A 19,466-nucleotide genomic window follows, 5' to 3' on the forward strand; every position below is an offset into this window, starting at 1 on the left:
AGGTCTCCATCAACATCCACACACCCCTAAAGGCTGTGTTTTGCTGCCTACCCTCTCCAACTAGTGGTTACAGCACTCCAAATCTCTCTCTAATGGACATCACACTCCCGCTACATTCATTGCTCTACCTTTAAGCATTCAGCACACTCTTTCCTTCATTTACAGCATTGGTTCATTCACTTCAATAAATTGGAGAGATGGAAACTAAGTCAAAAGAATCATGGCCAAATCCTCTAAAGATATCATCCTGCCAACGGATGCAAGCTCATCCCTATTATCCTCCAACCTATTGATATGGTCCTTCAGTGTGGAAAAGTCATGAACAACGAGCATCAGTAATCTCTTCTCAAGAGTAATCTGGTGGGCAAATGTCTTCTGATGGTACAAAGAAGCAAGCTTTGTCCACATCTCCGCTACTTTCCGCAACCTACGCACATGTACTAGGACAAAATCCTGTAAGCTTGTAAAGAGGAAAAATCAAGCTCTGGAGTTGAGCCGATCTGGACGACATTGATGATCCCATGGTAGGATCCTCCACTAGACAAGGAATAGGGTGGATAACAAACTCCCAATGATCGAAGGTATCAAGGATACACTCCACCTTACACAACAAACGCAAACAATTTGAACCATCAAGCCGGTCTTCTTTGGGTAAAGAAGGAAGTACAAGTGCCTGTATAGAGGGTGCCATAGGTGCCATTTTGAAGCCAATACAGCAGGCTTTCTATGAAACATGGAGAGAACCGAGAGTAATTAAACTAGAGATCCTATAGACAAACTCATGGCCCAAGTTGCTCAATTAGTTGCTCTTCAAATGGTGAATAAGGAAAGCAAAGAGAGTACCCTAGCTACCAATGAGACTTAAGGCAACCATTTCTACCCCTAAGCATTAATTCACCATTGGATATCATTTGTAGAAAGGGTATTCCAAACAACCATTATGAAGTAGGGGAGCCATCATAATGAAATGAAGAGCAAGAGGGATCCCATACAAATGGGCTAGGTGACCTCCATCTTTCTTCACAATCATTGTCGCATGGTATCTCCATACGCTCTTCACAGTAGTCTTCGCGATAATCTCCTTGCCGTTCAAAGGAGTAGTGAGACCGTGAGAATGCTCCTCACCTTATCATCAAAGCCTTGAAATTGGTTATAAGATATCTTCAATATCCTGCAAGACACCCAAAAGGTCCAAAATCTACAATAGACAAGAGAAATCAGCTACGAGCATTGTATGGATGCCAAACCTGGCCAAGATAGGCTATTGCTTGCCTAGAAACCTGCTTGCCTGGGGAAGAAGGGCTATCACCAACAGCCAAAAGGGGTCACTTGATGCAGAGGATGCTACTTTTGCAGCAAACGCAAATGTTGATGCTTGTGTTTCAGCCTAGGGTGGTCAAATCCGCAACCATCTCCACTCTGTCCTCTCATTTGGCGATGCTACTATGTGAGAGTGCGCAATAGAAGAAGGAATACACACACACACACAAAAAGCAACTTTGCAAGAAAAGAAGAAAAGAAATTTGCACTAAACAAGGAAAGAATGCTAAATAAAAGAAGAGGACTAATCAATCCCTGCACGCAGCCCATAGTGTCAATGAGGGCACCAAATCAAGCTAATGATGACAACATTGGAGACGGAGAAGAAAATCAAAGTCGGAGTGTACACCTGCCAAGTGGAAGACAAAAGAATGCATCTACCAAGTGGGAGAAGTGCCACATATATAGACACAAATCATGAAAACTAGTTGACTACACTCTAGGGCCCAAAAATATGGCCAACCAGCATTTATGGACTATGTCCAGCAAGTGGAGACTGACTAGGAAATGCAAGAACTACCCTACGAATGCACACAAAAAGCTGACTACTGAAAAAAATGCACAAAAATGCATGTTCAAATAGAGCTGCCTCCTTCATCAAAACAAGTGAAAGACATGTCAAAGCTCCTAAGGTCCTCATTTAACTCAGATTGAGACTCACATGCAAGAGATGACAATGTATGACAATCACAACTGCTAACACATTTAATGTCCCAACATTAATCGGCCTTGGACTTCGGCACTAATTTATCAGTTAATGCCACCACTAGACATTTAATGGCCTAGACCCAAACTGACATCAAGCACCCACAATACCTATCAAGCATAACTTTGTACAACTTTTGCCAATGTCACCACTAAACACCGGGGTTACTTAACTGACTTGCATTTCACATGTGCACGTCACATGTTCATAACTTAATAATGTCAAAACACACGTCCTCCCTCTTGAGCCTCATGGGCTTATCATGCTCCACGAGCCACCTAATGAACTCCTAACAAATCAATAAATCAGGTCAGAATGGTGATAGATTGGGTCAAATGTAATAACAATTCCGCTCCTAAGAATACAGAATATCCAGCAAAAAATAGGGGAAATACTGCCATGTGCAGGCATGTTACAACTTACAAGCATACAAGTGACAAACAAGACTCTACTGCAACAGGACCAACTTATCTAACCTGTAAGAGCAGTCAATTCTGACACTCTATACATATTTAAGATAGGAATCCCACTCCAGTTTCTCATTAGTAAGCAAGAGACGATATTGCAGGGTCAATGATACTCCGAGATATTGAGTATTTCCTCTTCTTCAAGTGGAATATGTATCTAGACCAATATATGCTGCTGTCAGTCACCCAAAGCCTGTTCATCTTCTTTTTTTTCCCCAAGGCACATGCTCCAAACTGCTTGCTAAAATGTCCCTCACTTATGAAATTATGACAGGAAAACAAAAGAAGAACATCTCCTCCACCAGCTAGTGTGGAGTTTTGGAGATGTTTCAGAGTCAATAAAAGAGTTTAAACTCAGTTTGAAATGGTAGAACAAGAACCGCAAATTTGTGTTAGTCTTTTAGGTATATGTACATGCATTTGTAGTTTGGATACATGTGCATATATTTGTAGTACAAATTACTACTTTACCCTTTAGCCTAAAGATGCTTGAAGCACATCCATAGTCACTAATTATTGCTGCAAGAGGAACTATGCATCGTCTCTCACCTGGCTCACTGCAATGGTGAGAAACAGGCTGCAATAAAGTGTCAAAGGGAGAGGAAGCAATCTAGAAGCGAGAGAGATGCCAGTTGAAGGCTGGAAGAAAGCTGTAAAACTAGAAGTTGAAGACCAGAAATGCATGTGATGGAGTTATAAAACACATCAACAGAGACAAAACATGCATCCAGCACATTTGGAGGTCCTCTCCAACCCAGCAACCCCCCAAACAACAAAAATAACTTCAAAGAAACCCCCCCCCCCCCCAAACCTTCCCACCTTTTTTTTGAAACAAAACATGCATCCTCCAACCCAGTAACCCCCCAAACAACAAAAATTACTCCAAAGAAAATCCGCACCCCCCCCCCAGGGGAAACAGCTGTTCAAAATTTTGAAACAGCATTGTCAGCCCCAGAAACACCATTCAATGCAACTACGCTAGTATAGTTTCAAGACCATATCCACATTGAAAATGAAAAGAAGATATTATCCTCTGAAAATCCCACCTTACCTCATACTTTTTCACCAGGGAGAAACGATCTCGTCTGAAAAAAGTTGCACAACCATCTATTGCATAAACTGCACCACCAGTATAGACCTGCAGAAACTTGTACGTAAGATTCATATGACTTAGAACAGACCACATAATAAGTTCGTTATTACCAAAGTTCTTCCAGGAAAGCATATCGAACCTCTGCTGTCTTCTTCTTATAGACAGCTGCATATCCATGTTTTTCCAGTTCAGGTGCAAAAAAGTCTTGGAAATGATCACTTTGAACCTGCAGCATCAACCAATAAAAAGGAATCACTCTCTCCTATACATCACAGAGTTTATGGATAAAATACTGTTGAACAGAAAGAAAAGGCAACTATTTTTAGAACTTTGAGACAAATTACCTCTTGCAGACAGATTATATCTGCTCTATAGCCAATGATCTCCCTTAACAGATTCTGACGGCGGTATGGCCAAGCAAGGGCCCATGGTGGACAATAGCTGTACAATTCATTTGTAGCATATATGTCTGCAAGCACATTATAAGACAGCACTGTAAAAGCTGCCACAGAACCATTTGCCTCTAATGCCACTCCATTCTGGACATTCAATGGAATCATGCACCTTGGAGTAGGTGAAGGGGCTGGTATGACTCTGGAAGTTAAGAGGGTTTTAGGCGGTGCCAATGGTGCTCCTGTGGTTGCATCAACCACAACACACTCTAGCTTTAGCACATGTCCCACATCCTCAATTGTGGGAGTGTACGTCTTACATGTACCAACTTCGATCCATGGCTCTGGGACACCCCGATCTAGATGATGCGAACTGCCCATAGATGCTGACACTGAGTTTCTACTGATAGGAGACCCAGTACTATTATACTGATCAGATCGAGTATCATCATCATTATGAGAATCCTTTGGAAGGCTGGCAGCATAGGCATGTACAGCACGATGAATTTTCCATGAATCAATAAAGCATTGTGTTGAACAGTGATAGCTTTTGATTCCTGGCAATGCAATTTTTGCACACTCAATACACTGAATCGTTGCTGGCTCTGTGGGGTGGACGTTACAGACTGCTACTCTCTTGTCAGCTTGACCTCGATGCCTGACCATGAAACATAGTTGTTATATTAAACACTAAGCATGCAAACAAATGATTTTTCACTCAATTTTCAAAAAATCAGAAGAAGCCCCTAATCACAATTGACTGACACTTGTATGTAGGATAAACTGTGACACACAAATTTGAAATAAAAGCAAATAGGAAACATCTAAGAAGCCTTCCCTACTGAAAATCCAACATTGATATGTAAATGCAACTTCTTTCAAGATTTTCAATCTCCAAAAAAGTAGGATCAGAGTCCCTCTTGCCATTCTGATTTTGGAGCCACCTTCATTTTATAACCATACCCTATAACTCCCCTTGTCCATTCTGACACAAATTTGAAATAAAAGCAAGGAAATGTCTAAGAAGCCTTCCCTACTGAAAATCCAACAGTGATGTGTAAATGCAACTTCTTTCAAAAAATTTCAATCTGCAAAAAAGCAGGACCAGAGTCCCTCTTGCCATTCTGATTTTGGAATCACCTTCATTTTATACCCATACCCTTAACCTCCCCCTTTCCATTCTTAAAGGACAGGAGCCCATCAGAGACGCAAGTTTCCGGGGAGAGAAAAAGACATCCCAGAATTTGACATTTCTCCTTTTGTTCCCATGCCAAATATCTCTAAAGCGCAATGATCTCTCTTAAAGGATTCTGACAGCAGCAAAGCACGGGCCTATGGTGGGAAAAAACTGTACATTCCATCCTTTCTAGATAACTTAATACACATGTTGGTATAGGTGAAGGGACTGCCATAGCTCTGCACAGTTAAGAGGGTTTGATACAGCCATCATTGACAGCCACTAGGCCCTCCCATGTACTCTATGAAGTTAAGAGGGTTTGATACAGGCATCATCAAGTGCCCTCCAATCTTGCTCTGTGAAGGGACTGACAACTGTTGCCGAGCTCCCAGCAGCCTAGGCATCCTCCACTTGGCCAGTGTCAGTTGATCGACTTCCCACACCACCCCACAAAAAAAAAAACCCACATATTTTACAAGTGAGGTAGCTAATAACAGTGCAGTACCAACAATCAGACTTTCCACCACACTGCGTTCATAGCAGCGGGAAAGTGTTCCAGTTCCAGCAGACTTCGTACCCATCAGTGTCACAACAACTAAAGAAGGGGGGGGAAGTGATACACACACACACACACACACACACACACATACAAGTTAAAAAGGAGCCTTGTGGATGAGCAAGCGTCAAGGTGGAAACGTACATAGTTTTCAAGACATATTGGGTATGTTAGATACATGATTCAATACGGTCTGAGATTTGAGGTACATAACATTCATAAGGTAAGTTTTTCAGAAAACTTACATAATAGTATACAAGTAACGCAAGTTTAGACAAAAGAGTGACCTATGGTCATTGAACAATCATCAATGCCAAGTGGCATTTACACACACGCGCACGTGCGCACGCACGCCCATTATCAGAATACTATGACATGCATGCACACACTCTTTTTTTGTGGAATGCAATATTTCATAAAGACCGGCGCCCCTCTCGGTATTTCTTTATCAATTAAAAGATGGAAAATTACAAAAATGATAACATTCCAAAATACATAACCTGTAAACAATTGGTTTTCATCTCTTCTAAGTAAATCCCAGCTGCATAAGAACAATACAACATGTCCAGATCAACATCCCTTTTAGGAAAGCATTTTCTATGACCAAAACTCAATGATTCCAATGCAGAATTGCAGTCTGCAGATCTCTGAATTCACTGTTCTTACTGTCCAACATGTGGAATTCATTGTTCTTACTGTTCAGCATGTCCTGCATTTTCTGTGACCAATACTCGATTATTCATGTGCAGAATTTCAGAGAAAACACAGAATTGTACCTTTGATGGAATCAGCCCATCATGCGAAGCATTTACTCTGAGAATAGAGAGAGAGTTGATCAGAGGGAGCAAGCTCTACCTCCGTACTTGAGTCAGAGACGTAGAAGTACTCTCCATGGCTGATTTTCTTGCATCAATCTGCACTCAGCTCCTCAAAACTTCATTCTCCCATCTGCCCCTTATGCCTACTGCGTTTTTTTTAATGCTCTCTCTCTCTTTTGGGAATTTGTGCCACATGGCATACATGTAACAATTTTCCTGTTTAAACCTTTTGGTCTAAAATTCTCCATGATCGGTGCAAAATTTGACCTCGACATAGACCAGAGAATTAATCCTCATGCAAAAACGAAGATAATGATGCGAACAGATTCTGGGGTCCAAAAATAGTAACTCCCTAAATTTTAGGAATGGTGACCCCTACATTCCTCAAGTTGTTCTGAGCAACTTTTATCATTGTGACCACATCAAAAAGTGTAATGTGGCTCAATTACGGTGACTTTTATTCCGTGAGCATTCTCACATGTGCATCTTCTGTCTTGGCTAGGCTCATTGTCTTGCACCATCTCCAATGGCTAAGCACACGTCCCAAACCACTGGCATTCTATTCTTTAGTGCCCATTCAATATGGAGCCAGTCCTAAGGCTCAGACAAACCATTAGTCCAATTTATCCCAATGGCTGCCTCTTCTGGCCATGCAAAGATCCCGACTTATTCCAAGAGAACTCTGGGGGTAAGAAGCAACAGCAACAAAAGAAAAGAAAAATAAAATATTTATATAAGTAAATAAGAAAAGCAACTGTAAAAAGTATCACCACCTGGTGACATACCCCCCTCTTAAAAGAAGCAAGCGACCTCAATTGCATGCCACACATGCTAACGGATGACACAAGGCGATAACAAGATTCTCCATGTTATTAGTGCCATCGCATGTATCACTTGCTAACAGATGGCACGGGGGGATAGTAGGAGTTTCCCCACTACTATTTGTGTCATTGCAAGTTCAAGTCTCACATAGGTGGAGGACTACATCCTATATCCAACTATGATTACTAGGAACCTTTCTAATATACATGTTTCCGGATGCAACACAGGGCGATAGCACATATGCGCGAACTATTAGTGTCACAACATGCATATTCATTCAACTGAAGTGTAACAAATACAACTTTAAAGCACTGAGATTTCATTCAATGATACACATGTTAATGCTAAATGTAAACCATACATTGTGCATTATTCAATGAGATGCAGTATTCAATTGTACAATAGAGAATGTACATTGCTTCAAAAAGCATTCTAAGTCACTATAGATTCTAGTAAGAAAGCTTATCGGTAAAGTTGCAATAACTGAGGCGAATCTATCAATTCGGCCTCTTCCATCCATTTGGCATCCATTGGTGAATAGTTTTTGAACTTCACCAAAAATCTTCTTATAACTCTACCTTTCACTTTCCTATCCTTATGTGCCAGGATCTGCTTAAGAACTAGAATCTCATCTAATTCCTCTACTTCAAGCTGTTCCTCTTGAACCATATATTCTAGCACTTCATCAATAAAAGACCTCAATAGGCTCACATGGAATGCATTATGAATTTTCCAATTCTCTGGCAATTTCAGCCTATATGCTACATCATTGATCTTCTCTGAGACTTGAAAAGGGCCATAGTAACGCATACTCAGCTTTGGAAACAAACGTTCCTTGCCCTTCTGTTTTCTTAAACGTGCCTTTTCAAAACGCAATAAGACCCAATCATCCTTTTTGAACAAGAGCTCTTGACAATGACTATCACAACATCTCTTTTTTGTTTAGCTTGTGACTTTTCTAGGGCATACTTGACCTTTTTATATGCTTCTTCCCAATCTTTTACATAATGATTTGCTTCAAAGATGTTATCTTTTGTCTGCAAAATGGGAAGCGATTTCTTTCCACCTTTCACAATCTCAAAAGGTGCTTTGCCAGTAAATGAGTGCATTGTATTATTGTATGCATACTCAACCAATGGCAAGTAGTGTTCCGAGTAAATCTTATGATCTAAAACATAACACTTTAGTAGATCTAAAACAATCGAATTTGCTTCTTTAGACTGTCCATCAGTTTGTGGATGGAAAGAAGATGAAAATTTCAACGTAGTGCCCACGTTTTCAAACAATGCTTTCCAAAACAAGCTAGTCATTCTTGGGTCTCTATCACTCATAATTGACCGTGACATTCCATAATACTTGAAGATATTTTGCATAAATATCTTTACCATGTGTTCTGACTTAATTATTTTTCTTACGGGAATGAAATGTGCCTGTTTGCTGAATCTGCAAATGATAGTTCAAATTCCATCATTCCCTGAAGAAGTTCTTGGAAGATCAAAAATGAAATCCATGGCAATACTTTCCCGTGGCCTTTCTAAAAAGGACAGTGATTGCAATCACCTTGGTGTCTTTTGTCTATCAAATTTAACCTTTTGGCATATAAGGCAAGATCTAACATATGCATCAACATTAGATCTCAAGGCTGCCCAATAGAAGAAAGTCTCTACCACTTTGACTATAGCATCAATACCACTATGTCTTGCATATGGTGGAGCATGACTTTTCAATAAAACTTTTGGCCTTAACTATTTTGTAACGCATAGTCTTCCATGCATCATGATAAAGCCTTCTTTGAACACATAATGATCATGATATTGGCCATTGATCAACTGTTCATAGATTTCAGAGAAATCTTCGTCATCAGCATACTCCTCTTTCATATCATCCAATTCATGGTGATAAGAAATTGAAACAGCTAACACATGTGGTTTGCGAGATAAAGCATCTACAACTACATTCTTCTTGCCTTCCATATGCACTATCTGAAAATGAAACATAGATAGGAAATTTGTCCAACGCATGTGTTTCTCTGACAATTTAGCTTGTGTGAGAAAGTATCTAAGCATTTGATGATCTGTTTGCACTACAAAATCAGCACCAAGCAAATAGTGCTTCCAACTAGAGAGTGCATGGATCACAGTCAATAATTCTCTCATAAATTTGGTAAGTCCTTTCAATGACAGAAAGTACTCTACTCTCATATGCCACAACTCGGCCATTCTGCATTAATAGAGCACCAATGTTGTTTCCACATGCATCACACTACACTACGAATGGGTTATAGACAAATCTAGCAAAATAAGTACTGGATCTGTAGTCATTTTTCCCGCAAATTGTCTTACAAATCTTCTGTAGTAAGAGCATAGGCCAAGAAAGTTGCGAACATCATGAACAGTTTTCATGTTTGGCGAAGAGACAATTGCTTCTATCTTTGCAGGATCCATCTTCACATCATCTTTAGAAACTATGTGCCCAAGAAAGTGAATCTCTTCCAAAAAGAATTCACTCTTCTTACCATTAATGAGCAATCTGTTACGCTTAAGCTCATTAAAGGCTGCAACTAGGTGTTTTCTATGCTCCTCTTCATTCTTTGAAAAGATAATCATACCATCAAAGAATGTGCCAAGGAAACTTTGATAAGGGCGGAAAATTCTATTCATCATCCTGTTAAACGTAGCAAGATTTGTAATTAACGAAGAATGTCATCTATCCTCGGAATCGGAAACCTATTCTTGGTTGTGTTCTTATTCAAGACTCTGTAGTCAATACACATTCGCCAAGAGCCATCCTTTTTTTGAACTAACAACACAGGTGAACAAAACGGAGAACTACTCGGCTGAATTAGTCCCTTCTCTAAAAGCTCATTAACTTGTGTCATAATCTCTTTCTGCTGCGCTGCACTGACCCTGTATGGTGGCCTATTGGGCAGACTAGTCCCTGGAATAAGATCTATGGTATGATCTTCAGGCCTCTCAGGGGGTAACTCTCCTCGTAACGAATCTGAGAAACAGTCACTGAATTTATCCAAGAAAGCCCTTCTACTTTCATCTAGTACAGACACATTACTGTCAACTTCATTAACTTGCTTTGCAAAAACCAAGTACGCAGAAATATGATTTTTCATTACAAAAGTGATTGCAGAAGCAAAAATAACTGGGACAGACTCTCCTTTAAGCTTCAGATCTAACACATGAGTCTTGCCTCTATATACAAGAGTAATCGTTCTATTGTAAGTATCCAAGATAGCGTGCTTCCTGTGGCACCATGGGATACCTAACAGAACATCACAGCCCTCTAAAGGCATAATATGGAACTCCTCTGTGTCCACATAGCTCTGAATATGCATACAAAGTTTGCCAAGAATGGGGATGACAGGTTCAGTATGTCCTAGGCGTGCCAAATCAGCCTGTCCAACTGGTCCCATTTCCTCAGGATGTATACCCAGCTTAGCTGCCAATGCCGGTGAGATAAAGTTTGCACGCGCTCCAGGATCAAAGAAAATAAGCATTGTGGAATCTTTGATCTTTCCCCAAGCTCTACACAATTCTGTAGCATCATCAACTAATTGATATCCCACCATATCAAGCACTAAGCCAATGCTGGCCTTCTTTTTACTTGGCGCACCTTTATCCTCTGCATCTTTAGAAGATTGCTGTGGGCACTTAGAAGCAATATGGCCTTTCTGTTCACATATAAAGCATTTGCCAGCCATCATTAAAGCCTTTCTTTCTTCAAATGATTTGCCAAAAAGTGGCCTCTTAAGTCCTTTGCCCTATTTAAAAGAAGTCTAAGGTTGCTGCTGAAATCTTTTCTTTCAAAAAGACTTCTTTGTAAAGCAGGTCTTTTTTGGAAATTGCTTCTTCTTCTTGCCAAGATCTTGCTTAAACTGAAAATCCTTCTTTTCAGTGCCTTTAAAGCTGTTAGCTTTTCCTTTCAACAATGCATTTGCCACACCAGCATTTTCAATTAATTGTACCATATTTGTAACCCTAGTCTTGGTATAATAATCCTTGATGGCTTCGGGCAAGCCGCAACAATACTTTTCAATTTGTTCTGACAGGGGCACTGTTCTGTAAGAACTCACGGGCAAAAGTGCTTCCCAAAATTTCTTATTGTACTCTTCTAAATCCGTACAATTTGCCATGTCCAATTTATACGATGCAGTCATGACATCTACTTCAAACGTGTTAGTTAACCATGAGGCTGCAAACAACTATTTAAAATGGACCCAAGTGGCAGGTGCATATCCTTGCATCAACAATATATTCCACCACTGCAAAGCATTACCTTTCAAAAACGTTGCAGCCTTCCGCACCTTAGAAGTCTCAGTAAAATTCCCTCCTGTGTAAGTTGCATCAAACTACTGTATAAATGTCAAAGCTTTCAGCTTATCTTGCATACCACTGAAGGTTTCAAACTTTATTGCTTGACCACCCTCTTTATAGTCTTAAGGCTTTGCACTTTTAGGTGTCAGGTTGTCATAGACAGGTGGCTGTAAAAAGGGAAGTCCCTTACACACATTATCAGCATTCATTTCACCTATCTTAGCTGCTCTATGTCCACTAGGCTGAAAAAAACAGTGGCTGCATTTTGTACTCCAGGCATCAAATAAGGACTCTACAGAGTCTGATAACCGAGCTGTAGACCAATATTAGCATAAAGTGGGTTCATTGCCTCAATAGGCATCATTCCTGGTGGCCCTCTAGGCAAGTATCCCTGATAACCCGTGGGTAATCCAGCCATTGCTTGAAAAACTGACCCACCACCAAAGTAACCAGGATAGGTAGCAAACTGAGGAGGAATAGTAGTCTGTTGTGTCACTTGTGCATTATTGCCTTGATCATTCACTCCCTGGTCCTGTGCTCGTACTTCTTGTTGCATTGAACGTGTCTCCATGTTTGGTGTCTTTTCCACATGCTCATACACACTAGAAGTTTGCCCTTTTGAGCGCTCCATGGTATGATGTGATGACTCAGCCTGAGAATCCTCATTATGTGACTTCAAAAATTTTTGCATCTGAGGATTCTTTACAAGCTATTCGAAAGAGCCAACCATACTACTGAGTTGTGCCATAAACAAGTCCTCCTGTTCTTGCTCCTTATCGTGTGGTTCAATGTCGGTTCTAGAAGGTGCGGACACCTGTGCACCAATACTCTCTCTTCGGTGTCTACGAGCAGAAGAAGAACTCTCTTTTTCTAAGGGAGTTTTCCTTTGCCTTTATTCATGTCTGCCATCTCTCTAGTCCTATAATCTCTCTCAAACCTGTGTATGGCCTTTTCACCCAAAAGTGTCCGAGCTTAAATTCTTACAGAAAATAATTCAAATCCCGGCAATGGAACCATGAAACCGGTCTATGACTCACATAAAGCGGTAGTTCCTTCAATTAACACCTGGTCTTTACACACACACACATAAGTAGAGACCTCACTCCTCGCTCAACACCAGATTGGCCCCAAAGACCGGTGCTCCTCTCGGTATTTCTTTATCAATTAAAAGATGAAAATTTACAAAAATGACAATGTTCCAAAATACATAACCTATAAACAGTTGGTTTTCATCTCTTCTGAGTAAATCCCAACTACATAAGAACAGTACAGCATGTCCAGATCAACATCCCTTTTAGGAAAGCATTTTCTATGACCAACACTCAATGATTCATGTGCAGAATTGCAGTCTATAAAACTCTGAATTCACTATTCTTACTGTCCAGCATGTCCTGAATTCACTGTTCTTACTGTCCAACATGTCCAGAATTCACTGTTCTTACTGTCCAGCACACTGTTCTTACTGTCTGGCGTATGCAGAATTCATTGTTCTTACTGTTCAGCATGTCCTGCATTTTCTGTGACCAATACTCAATGATCCATGTGCAAAATTTCCGAGAAAACACAGAATTGTACCTTCGATGGAATCAGCCCATCGTGCGAAGTATTTCCTATGAGAATAGAGAGAGAGTTGATCAGAGGAAGCAAGCTCTACTTCTATACTTGAGTCAGAGACGTAGAAGTACTCTCCATGGCTGATTTTCTTGCAGCAATCTACCCTCAGCTCCTCAAAACTTCATTCTCCCATCTGCCCCTTATGCCTATTACATTTTTTTTAATGCTCTCTCTCTCTCTTTTGGGAATTTGTGCCACGTGACATACATGTAACAATTTTCCCATTTAAACCTTTTGGTCTTAAATTCTCCATAATCGGTGCAAAATTTGACCTCGACATAGACCAGAGAATTAATCCTTGTGCAAAAACGAAGATAATGACGCAAACTGATTTTGGGGTCCAAAAATAGTAACTCCCTAAATTTTAGGGATGGTGACCCTTACATTCCTCAAGTTGTTCTGAGCAACTTTTATCATTGTGACCACATCAAAAAGTGTAATGTGACTCAGTTACGGTGACTTTTGTTCCGTGAGCATTCTCACATGTGCATCTTCTATCTTGGCTAGCCTCATTGTCCCTTGCACCATCTCCAATGGCTAAGCACACAGTCCCAAACCACTGGCATTTTATTCTTTAGTGTCCATTCAATATGGAGCCGGTCCTAAGGCTCAGACAAACCATTAAACCAATTTGTCCCAATGGCTACCTCTTCCGGCCATGCAAAGATCCCGGCTTATTCCAAGAGAACTCTGGGGATAAGAAACAATAGCAACAAAAGAAAAGAAAAATAAAATATTTATATAAGTAAATAAGAAAAGCAACTATAAAAAGTATCACCACCTGGTAGCAGGCATCTATAGCACGCACGCACATGCAAACACGCACACAAATCCATATGCATATATGGAATGATTATTTAACTGAGTACAACAAAGCACAATGAATTTATACATGCATACTCTCTCTCTCTCTCTCTCTCTCTCTCTCTCTCTCTCTCTCTCTTTGAGACCATGCAATATTCAAAAACCTTAAACCAATTATAGCAGGGGCATTTAAGTGTGTGCATGTGCACGCATACACCCACAAACTTACAAAAGAAGAGTTTTACAACCCCAATCACCCCTAGTGCGCATATGACCAAAAAGGGCACTTTTCTTTTAAAAATCAAGTGATCACTTACGGATCATTCTGTACATGCCACTAAAGTACCATACATAAATGAGATCGAACTGATCCATACATTGTACAGATGCTACCTTGGTATTGTCAGCAGTTAGTAGATCAGATATGAGCGATCTTAAGCAGCTCCAAACTTAGAAACAGAGGCTCTGTGACTGCCATTTATCCAATTTTCAAAAGCATAGCATTCAGGGAAAATCTACAATCTCAGTGCAGAAGAATGTAGTGCATTGTGCAGCAATAGTTCCCTTAACAAAATATAATTACAAGCAATAAAATGAAGCAGAAGCTTGTTAGAAAGATTCCCAAAACCGACCCTAAGTGGCCAATATAATGGTCAATTTTATTTTTTCCCCCTTTTGGGTGTACACTGCAAATCATTCAAGAATTCTTGGCTATTTATAGCCACTCTCCTCAAAGGCTCGGTCAAATCAGCCCACTGGCCAGTCTCAGTCTTCAGTGCAGTCATCTGCCTTGTACTCAGTTTTGATTCAATTCAGCAGATGCCCCTCTTGCCATATGTTCTCGCAGGACAGAACATGAGCCTAATCTTAATCAATGTCAAGTTGCAACACCGCACCACCCTACCAAATCACCAACCTAGCAATCAACCAACCATGTATTTGTGGGAAATGAACACGAGCTTGATCGAAATCGATGTTATGTTGTGACACCACACCACCCTACCAAATGACAACCTAGCAATCAACCAACCATTTATTAGTTCACCCTAAATCAGCACTAATAAATCTCCTTACCACTAGAAAGAACTAGAGGATGGACATACTGCAAACTCCTCTCCAGTCCAATAACCATGTATATTTCATTTAACTCCATCCCTGCAATGGAATACTAGAGCACAGTTGTGAGTGACACATGAAGAATAGAGGTGCGAGCCAAAAAGCAATATAATGTATTTGGCTCAAATATGACAGCATTATTCAAGCTTTTACACACCTCAACTCTTTCATGTTGTTGTGCTAGCCAGACTAATTTCAAAGACTTTGTTTTCTAGACATACTCATGTGCTCAAGAAGTCTCCACTCTGTCCCACTCTCGACAAACTGGATGTGCACAAGAACCTTCCTCATTTCAAAAAGGTGTTTGCCATCTAGAATTCCTGGCCACTCACCCGGACACCAGCAAATCTGGTGGTTAGCTGTGGAATTTTCCAGCAGTTTTACAGCCAAGGATGTCTGCAAACTTGACATTGTGCAAGTGACAAAACTCAGTCTATCCCTAGACATGCATAGCTGTCAGTGAGCAACTATTAGCAGGTTTCACCAGTAAGCTATACTTTTCCACTACCTTAAGCCACAGGAATGTCCTGCATGGCCCAATTGATGGCCAGCACAGAAGCCCAAGATACATCGATGACAGTAGATCTGCAGCTGAACCCAAGTATGTGTTGGCACATACCTTCAACCATACCAGTTCTGGTCTTTCCGACTGTAAAATTTTCCCTCTACTTTGACAATCAAAAATACTCCCCATTATCAATTTTTTCACCTCTTGCCTTCAAAAAGCTAGGTGACTCCAAAAAGACAATAATTGAGCATATTTGCACTGAAAAATAAAAACAAAACAACTACTCTTCCACATAGCCCTTTACATCTTCTGACAAACACTGTTGGCTATGCCCCAGGACTCCATAGATAGCTCAATATATTCAAAAACCTACCCCTCTGTCAGCCACCCGTGATGAGTCACGGCACTCCAGTCTCCTGCCAATATATTTTGACATATCATAACCATTTTTTGCTGGTCATCTATGACCATCTTTGCGTATAGAGTATTCTCTTTTTTTTCCAAGAAAGCATATAGAGTATTCTTTAAAGAATCTCGTCACAGGTCCTACATGTGAACTTGAGCAGCTTGAAATAAGGGTTCAAACATCCTTCCGTTCAAGGAGGACACTAATCCGGACTTCAACCATATGCAGCCTCACAGATCATTGTCAGATTCTTACGAATTCTGGAGGTGACAAACCTACCTAGTAACAAAGGTTTTGCAAATGATGCTAGAAAGGGACAGCTGGCTGTAAAGGTTGTAGTGATTGAATATAGTTTCAAGGGTGTTCCTTATTCTCCAATTGCAAGGTTAATGATATGTTTAATCAGTCTATACATCAATAACAAATTATTTGAACGCTACACAAGTATGCTGCATTGAAACAGTATCATAAATCCATCAGGCCACTATGTGGCACTGTACAGTGATTTTTGCCTCTATAGAAAACCCAGCAAACATGCCTAAGAGATGACAAAACAATTTCATGTACTTACTATGTGATGTACTATTATCCACCTTCTCTTCCTTACCTTTTCATTACAACTAAAACCTATCTTTTCCTCTGTGAGTACCTCCTCACACTAATCCAGTGCACTCACCGTTGCAGATAGTTATCAACTTTGTGATGTTTGAAGCAACTGACATGTGTCACTGATTGGAGCACTTCACACATGTGCTAAACACTGGCTAAAGCACATCACTTAACACTGTTAAGCGACTCCAATTGGAGCCTTATCCAATTCTAATATAAATGTTGTGACCTGTTGGTTCTACTGACGATAGCAGCTCCTTTTAGAACTTAGAATCAGCATTCAAATAGTTTGCAGTCACACGTTTGAAATATTCTGCAGCACTCAATCACTATAGGGGATTCACAACAAAGATGTAAGGAAAACGGAGTCCTTAAAGCTTTAACAAACAAATATATGTAAAACAACTACACATGTCGCAGCAGGTGCTGAAAAACATGTCCTTGGAGACAAGGAAAATTCACACCTCATCAGGCAGGCTGCTTCAATTTAGGTACGAGTGTCTTTTAATCTTAACCCATATTCAGTCACATGTGACCATCTCTTGCTTTATCGGCAGAAAACCAGGTTTGCAAACTCAATTTCCACAATAGTATGAAAAACTTCCAGCAGTGCCAGACAGAGACACGCGTGCACCTATAAATATGAGACCAAGGCAAAAACAGAGCATGTGATCCAATGCATCTCCCTCAAACATGTGCATTCACATGGCCTTTTCACGGTGTTTACACCTCAGATCACATCATCCCAAAATGTGAGGGAAGCAGAGTAAGATTGTGTACTCACCAGCGGGACCTCAGATACTGCCCATCAACAGGGGAAGACTCAGGGATGTCATCGGCAGTGAATGTTGAATCAGCACGGCGCAGGAGGACATACGGGGAGAGCTCACAGCCTACGATTGGGATGTCGGATGGCAAGTGCAGTCGAAACACGTGAAGCATGCTTTCCCACAGTTCCTCTTTGGCTCTCTCTCTCTCTCTCTCTCTCTCTCTCTCTCTCTCTCTCTCTCTCGATCGTGGCAACTAGGGTTTCTCTGTCAACTGCACACAGGATGCAGGCAGCAGCAGGGGGAGAGGGAGAGGGAGAGGGGGATCGGCCATGTAGAGAGCTTGATGTTGGATATCAAAAATGTTATTCTTGCAATTCCACCAGGATGCCGAGACGAAAGGGGGCCGAGCTGCGGGGAGCTACAACGCATACAACAATGGAGGCCTGGCTTCCATATCCCGGTAGCTACAGGACAGTGTATTAGCCTTCATCTCTGTGCAACCTGCAGAAAATGATCTTCTTGAATAGTTTCAGTGTGAGGGAAAACCTTTTTGGGCATGGTCAGAGGGCTAAAATATGAAATTATTCTAGTTATATAAAATCTTAATCTCTCGCTCTCTCTCTCTCTCTCTCTCTCTCTCTCAAACATGATATATGAAAACAATCACTAGCTTATGTTTGTCTCCTATACTAGAAGTTTGGGAGGCTTCCCAATGTAGGAAAATGGAGCAGCTTACCCTTGTTTTTCCTTACAATGTTGAACATCATGAGCTTCTATTGGGGAGCAACCTCACACCTAGCTAGGTGGGGTTGGGGGTAGGGGATGTGAATTTCCCCTTTTCCCATGCGCTACGTCTACAGCCCCTAACAGCCTTGAATGGTCTAGGAAAGGATTATGCACAGTTTCGGACATCCATTTCAGTTCGTGAAAGATTTCCTGATTTTGAGGAGTTGATTGCTCTTCTAATTTCTGAGGAACAGAGAAATGGTGGTGCATCTTCTTCAGGAGGAACTTCAAAAGAAGCTGTCTTCTACTCAAATGCTGGAAGAGGTAGAGGTAGAGGTAGAGGAGGCCGATTTGGAGGCCGTGGCAGAAATCAGAATATGCAGCAAACTCAAGAAAACCAGTCCTATGGAGGAGGACATGGTAACTTTAGAGGCAGGGGGAGCCAAAGAGGTCGTGGTGGATGGCAAAGAGGCCAAAATGCAAACAGTAATGTTGAATGCTACTACTGTGGTAAAATGGGTCATATAGCTAAAGACTGCTATAAAAAGCAGAATGACATCATGAATGGAAAATTGCAACAAGGGAATTATGCATCTTCTAGTAGACAGGGTGATGACAGAAATGAGCATCTGTTTATGGTGCAGCACATGAACAATTCTGTGACAAGTGCAGAAGAAAGCAATGATGTATGGTATGTTGACTCAGGTGCATCAAACCACATGACAGGTCATGCAGAATGGATGGAAGATGCAAGAAAAATGGAAAAACCAGGATTTGTGGATACTGGTCATGATACTGCACATCCTATTGTGCAGATTGCTCTAGCTAAGTGCGCGGTTCCTCCCTTGAAGAAGCTCATGATCTTGTCATTTTTGACAATGTGCAAATAATAGTGGAAATTAATGTGGTTATATAATCTCTCTCTCTCTCTCTCTCTCTCTCTCTCTCTCTCTCTCTCTCTCTCTCTCTTCCCTTTTCGTCTCTCCCCTCTCTCCTCTCTTTTCCTTCTCTCTCCCTCTCCTCTTTTTTCCTTGTTTTCTTCTTTTTCTCTCTCTTCATTCTCTCTTTAAATTTTGTTTCTTTTCTCTCTTTCTCTTTTAAATTTTATATTTCCTCTCTTTATAATGCTCTCTATCTTTATTCATATTCTTTTTCTTTTTCTTTTTCTCTCTCCCTCACTTTTCATCTCCCCTCTCTCTCTCTCCCCTTTTCTTCTCTCCTCTATCTCCTCCCTTTT

The 19,466-nt window shown here is 40.8% G+C and overlaps 1 protein-coding gene and 1 pseudogene across 1 annotated transcript in view; both read right to left on the reverse strand.

Moving 5' to 3' along the window:
- The window catches only part of LOC148040352 (carbon catabolite repressor protein 4 homolog 1-like), a 31,888-nt gene extending 13,790 nt beyond the window's left edge, over nt 1–18,098 (reverse strand). Inside the window, exons 1-4 of the mRNA XM_087698707.1 lie at nt 17,518–18,098; nt 3,931–4,636; nt 3,726–3,812; nt 3,545–3,631 (exon numbers count right to left, since the gene is read on the reverse strand). Of these exons, the coding sequence (XP_087554833.1) occupies nt 3,545–3,631; nt 3,726–3,812; nt 3,931–4,636; nt 17,518–17,675 (1,038 nt within the window). The 5' untranslated portion in view covers nt 17,676–18,098. The remainder of the gene's footprint in view (nt 1–3,544; nt 3,632–3,725; nt 3,813–3,930; nt 4,637–17,517) is intronic.
- Nucleotides 10,041–12,979, reverse strand: LOC148040353 (uncharacterized; annotated as a pseudogene).
- Nucleotides 18,099–19,466: the final 1,368 nt, after the last annotated feature.

The sequence above is a fragment of the Lygodium microphyllum genome, chromosome 2 (genome assembly GCF_053477565.2).
Source record: "Lygodium microphyllum isolate KBCC chromosome 2, Lygodium_microphyllum_v1.1.10, whole genome shotgun sequence".
Taxonomy (NCBI): Eukaryota; Viridiplantae; Streptophyta; class Polypodiopsida; order Schizaeales; family Lygodiaceae; genus Lygodium; species Lygodium microphyllum.